The 5,599-nt window shown below is 33.8% G+C and overlaps 1 protein-coding gene across 4 annotated transcripts; it reads left to right on the top strand.

Annotated features, from left to right (window-relative positions):
• The first annotated feature begins 816 nt into the window (after positions 1 to 816).
• Positions 817 to 5,346, top strand: LOC100642484 (venom protease). Of its 4 annotated transcripts, XM_012308126.3 has the most exons (9): positions 840 to 1,343; positions 1,434 to 1,851; positions 1,926 to 2,062; positions 2,654 to 2,739; positions 3,145 to 3,234; positions 3,624 to 3,926; positions 4,105 to 4,206; positions 4,279 to 4,424; positions 4,743 to 5,346. In XM_012308126.3, exons 3-9 carry the CDS (start codon positions 2,058 to 2,060, stop codon positions 4,905 to 4,907), a joined length of 897 nt encoding a protein of 298 aa, XP_012163516.1. In that variant the 5' UTR covers positions 840 to 1,343; positions 1,434 to 1,851; positions 1,926 to 2,057; the 3' UTR covers positions 4,908 to 5,346. The 4 variants fall into 4 exon arrangements, with proteins under 4 accessions (XP_048261120.1, XP_012163516.1, XP_048261118.1 ...); XM_048405163.1 differs by having other exon boundaries at positions 817 to 1,343; positions 1,434 to 2,062; positions 4,279 to 4,398; positions 4,743 to 4,883; XM_048405161.1 differs by having other exon boundaries at positions 1,434 to 2,062.
• Positions 5,347 to 5,599: the final 253 nt, after the last annotated feature.

Genomic DNA, 5,599 nt, shown 5'->3' with positions numbered 1-5,599 from the left:
CAATTAACTTCGGGAGCCCTATGTTGATATCGATGGCCCTCTGTTGACAAATGTAAGACATATTCTACAAACGTAATTTAGACAAAGCCATTGTGATGAGTTATAATGTTATAATGAGACTATACATTTATGGTAAATTTAAAAGTGTAGAAATACACAAATTGCATAGAATAATGTGTAAAGATATCGAAAATATTAAAAGTAAAGTTTTTGTTATATTCTTAAGGATTAAGGATTAATCTTAAGGATTCTTAAGGATTATATTCTTAAGAATTCTTAAGGATTAAGGATAATAAATGAGTTATGATACTTAATTGTATTTAATGAAAGAAATTTCTATTTAAGTTTAATTTCCATAATTGTATTTATATAATAGCGTTAAATAAAGCTACGAATTTATATAAACATCCGCGGTCTAATCATAATAGAGAATCTAATATAAGCAAAATCAGAAAAGTATGAAACAGAATGTCGGACGTTAGTGAATTCCTGTTTACATATCGTTAACTCGATATGTTTCAAAGGAAAAAACAAAAGAAAGAAATGCGCACGGTAATGTTTCTGGCCTGATGTTTTCTTTCTTTTTCCATATTGTTCACATACGCAGCATCGTGATACATCGAATTGTTGAATCTTGGTGACAAATAACAGAAATTACGTGCTGGATGCTAGAGGACCTCTATTTGCGCGTTCAATTGCTCGCGTTAGAATATCATGATTTGTACATCCTATACATCCAATAAATTTTGGAATATTATATATTGAAGAGCTAGATTATTGTTACGTAAAATTGACACTTGGATTGTAAGAGAATAGAAGGCTGAGTTGTAACCCAACTGTTAATTTTCTTTTATCGAACTTTATTATAAATTTAGCACTTATAAAAATAGAATGACACTGAACCGAAGAAAGGGGGTACACAAGAACAGGAACTAGAAAAAGAACGGCCGGAGCTGGCTGAAGTCTCGGCTTATATGCGTTTTGGTTTGAGGATGTTGAGGAGCTCGGAGTAGGTTATGACGTGGAAAAGTATCCGAAGGTCGGGGGATCGATGTCTTATGTACGATGTAAACTAAGTTGTGTCGTAGCTTCTGTGTAGGCTGTGATGATAAGGTGGTGATGTATCCAAAGGAGTTCGAAGCTCGGGGATCGATGTTTTATCTCTGATGTAGGTTGAGATGCGATTGATGTCACATTATCATGGTCATGTGATTGGAATAAAAGGACCTGAATTTCGTGATATTCTTATCCAGTTAGATAATATAACTAAGTATCTTCACAGTAACATAGAATACCATGGTTTATACGTTCTTAACATTGATCGTTTGACTGATTATGGAATGGTAAGTGTTAAGTCATACAGCGACACAGGCTTTTTCTCTGACGTAAAAAATCTGATAATCGTAAATCATAACTTAGAATATTTTCATTAGTAACATCGTAAAATGTTTGCTCGATTCTGGGAATGTGGCAACGATGGGAATTCCAATCGTAGGAAAATACGGAGCATCCGTGGCAAGGATATGGTAAAGAAGAGGTTGATTCCTGAAGAAAGAATAACGATGTGTCAATCTCCCTCTCGAGTGCGTAAATATTATATACAGAGAGGTACCACATACTATGAACGTATGATAACGCGAGTGTGAAGTATCTCTGTTGGAGCATTGCAAAATATTCGTAAAAGTGAGCATCGTTGAGTGGCATTTCTCAGTTAGCCATCAAGCGTACAAGTAGAAGGTTCTAAAGATTTACGTGATTGATTTCTGATAATTCGGTGCGTACAAATCAATGACTTTTAGGATGAATTAAAGTTGCACATGCAAACACGAGCAAACAGTTTTCACCGTAAAGGTAACTTTTATGTAATTTACGCGCAAAAAGTACTTATTTCTGTTACCACGCTATTGCTGTTTTGTAAATTTTAGTAGCACAACTATCGGTAATGTGCAATAAAACATGCAATATAATAGATAATTGTAAGTGAAATGACAAGGTGATGGTATAAATAGGTACTTCGACGAAAGTTGGTACAAGTGTATCTACGTTTCTCAGGAGTGATGAGGTAAGTAGGAACGAAATGTACAATACGAATTGAATTTATATAGAGCATTTTGTTATAAATCTTCTTATGTACGTATAGAAACGTGTTTTAATATTTACAAGTATCCAGATTTTTCCATTAAAGTTATCTGAAATTGATGATTTTTCCTATTTGTACCTTTCTTGTAAGTTCCTTGTAGACATCTTACTAACTCCGCAAAAATCAACGTTAATTTTATAAAAAGTACTGTGGTGCTTTTGAGTGATTTGCAAAAATGAAAATTTTGAAGCTTGTCATTGCGACGAGTTTGATCGTTTTAGTGTTAAACTAAACAATTTTCAAAGATGAAATTATACAGAAACGTATGTCGATGATATTTGTCATTCCTATGATCTATTTCGCGTGATCGTGCCTCTTTTCTAACGTAAATTCAATTTATCGTACGAACTAAGTCTCTTTTATTTTTATTACTTCAGCGTCTTTCTTATTCACCACAGTATTTCACTCTTTTTTCCAAAACATTATATCGTAGTGTGATCCAAATTTCTGTTATTTGATTTATTGACCGTTATCAGTCTTGCGTCTATTCAATTTGTCACTTTTTTATTTCAGGACAATGACTGGCTTCAAGATACTGTTCGCGTGTTTAGCTTTAATTGTCCTCCTGCATCCATCAGTTGAAGCGGGGCGCACTAAAGGTTTGCACTTTACGTTGTCTTTTTCCATACTACAGATTGCAGTTCAATTGCATCATGCAGTTTCGAAATTTTACGCGTTTGGTAATTATCAGTGAAGAAAGCGAAGTCACGCGTGAACACATAAAATTGAAAGGTACACGTTTGATTTTTTATTTTCGAAATGGTCACGAAGCTAATGGTCACGAAGTTAATGGGAAAGTACCATTAAAGTATTCACCTCTTCACCGGTTTTATTTCCGAAAAATGTTTTGTTAACTTCGCGAATATTCCAACGACTCGCTTCACGTACGAAGCAAACGTGATAACCAGGATAAACGTGAAACATCCAGCGAAGACGAATTAATTCATCACTCTATTGTCAATACTCTAAATATAATAACTTCTTTCTCTATAAATGTTTTATAGCAACCTCGGGTGTGCCCTTGCGTCCGCCACATTGTGGTTTCAGCAACGTTACGCACAATAGGATTGTTGGTGGTAAACCAGCTAAACTTGGTACGTTTTACGTCTTTCTTTTCGATTAATCTTCCCGTTTAATTAGAAGCGATTTACTATGGAGCATGAACTTGAAAGGCACTAACCAGCATATCAAAGTACAATATAGACAGAGATCAAAAGAAAGGGGAGAAGTTAAGGGAGAAATTATATGTTTGATTTTTAGAGTTTTGTATAATTCAAGTAGAAATTATATGGAATTATCTAATAATTGCTATTACATTGAAGTCAAAATTCAATTTCTCTTTTAATCAAATCTCTATTTGAGTATTTGTACGTATGTACTTATCGTCCTTTGCATGATCGAATATCGAATGCATAATAATAGCGTTTAACTCATTACGTGAGAAGAAATTATGTATGTTCACAACTATACTATTGCATTTCAGGTGCTTGGCCATGGATGGCTGCATTAGGTTATATTAATTGCAATGAACCAGATGGGGAACCTTATTGGGCCTGCGGAGGTTCCCTGATATCGGCTAGGCATGTTTTGACCGCAGGACATTGCGTAGAAATTTTTGGATTGTACGTGGTTCGTATCGGGGACTTAGATCTAGGACGAGATGATGATGGAGCGCATCCTGTTCAAATAGAAATCGAATATATACTAGAACATCCTGATTATACTAACGGTACACACAATGATGATATTGCTATTCTTAAACTGAAGAAAAATGTTCCATTTTCGGGTAAGTCTTCAAATATTATTGAGTTTCTAATATTTATGCTACTGGGTATTACTGAAGTATCATTTCGCTAAATTTTTTACTGTATATATATTATATTGTATTATAAAACGTGTAGAATTCTTCCTTATACATTTCGTCCCTCGTTTTCTTCACTATGATTTATTTCCTTACTTTTCAGAATACATACGTCCTATTTGTCTCCCTATAGACCAGCCCTTACGAAATAATAACTTCGAGGGCTACCATCCTTTCGTTGCTGGATGGGGAACGGTAAAATTTGGTAAGTAATACCAATTTCATAATAAAATGAAATTTGTTCCAGTTCTAAATGTCCCTCTCATTTTCTTCGTAGGTGGAGATTTGAGTGACGAATTACTGGAAGTACAAGTGCCAGTGATTGGCAACACCGAATGCAAGAAACGTTATTGGCCAATTGATAAGCAGCGTATCACTACAAAAGTAATATGCGCCGGTGAGAAAGGAAAGGATGCTTGTGAAGTAATTAAATAACAGATTTACCATAAATTATACAGTGTCTGATGATAAGTCAATTCGAATCAACGTCAAATCGAGTTCTTAAATATTATTAAAGTTAACTTAAGACCTTTGTCCATTTCTCACACATCATTATTTTATTTAATCTAATTTCCTTCCAATCTTAGTTTTTCTCAAAATACATATAACATATACATTATAAATTGGAATATTTCAATACATAAATTAATAATAGATTATTACTGTATATAAGTATAATTTCAATACAATTCGATTGAAATATTTCAGTAACTATGATTAAAAATTTAACGATCATTTCAGGCTGACAGCGGAGGACCACTGATGATACCACAGCAATTCACCTACTATCAAATAGGTGTTTTGTCCAGTGGTCACAACTGTGGCACTGTTAGATTTCCCGCCGTTTACACTAGGGTCACGTCGTACTTTGACGACTTCATTCTGCCAGTGTTGCAAAATTATTAGTGTCTCCTAAATATCATTTTTCGTGTACGAAAAGTAAAACTGAAATTTATAATTGTGGAGATAAGAGTCAGCTCAGACTTATTGTTTTGTGTGGCACGGATTATAGTCTTATCATGCATGAAATGTCACTTCAAAGCAACACTAATTTTTTAGACACGCTAAAACTGCACGACTTAGAGATATAAAAATGATAAACGAACATTAATTAAATTACTTTTTCCGCTTCTTTTTTTTTGATGGTAATAATAAATCAACTTTCGCAAAGCTTTTATAAATCTTGTTTCTGATGTATCAAGACCATATTCCACTTAGAACGTATACTCCTTGTACGTATATGCAAAATTTTGGACTACTCTTCATAAGTTAGAGAGCTTCCAGAAGTTCGGACACGGAGAGTGCATAAAATACAAGATAAACCTCACGTCTTACAAAACTATTGTTTTTCGTTGAAAACTTCCTGTCTATTCCTGAAATCACGTAGATCCTCGAAATTTTACTTATTCTTTTATCACTTCCCAATTAAATACACTATTTCTGCATGTTTAGCTGTATGTAACAGAAATTTCTATTCAGCCAGAGGTATACTTACACACTACAAATATTTACAAGACATTTTAATTCCCAATCTATTATGATGCATAGAAAAGTTTATAACGTTAAATCTATTCGTATTTTATTGCATGTAAGTATAG

Source organism: Bombus terrestris, chromosome 4 (genome assembly GCF_910591885.1).
Source record: "Bombus terrestris chromosome 4, iyBomTerr1.2, whole genome shotgun sequence".
NCBI lineage: Eukaryota > Metazoa > Arthropoda > Insecta > Hymenoptera > Apidae > Bombus > Bombus terrestris.
The sequence above is the reverse complement of the archived record's forward strand: the minus strand, read 5'-3'. Positions and strand labels throughout refer to the sequence as shown.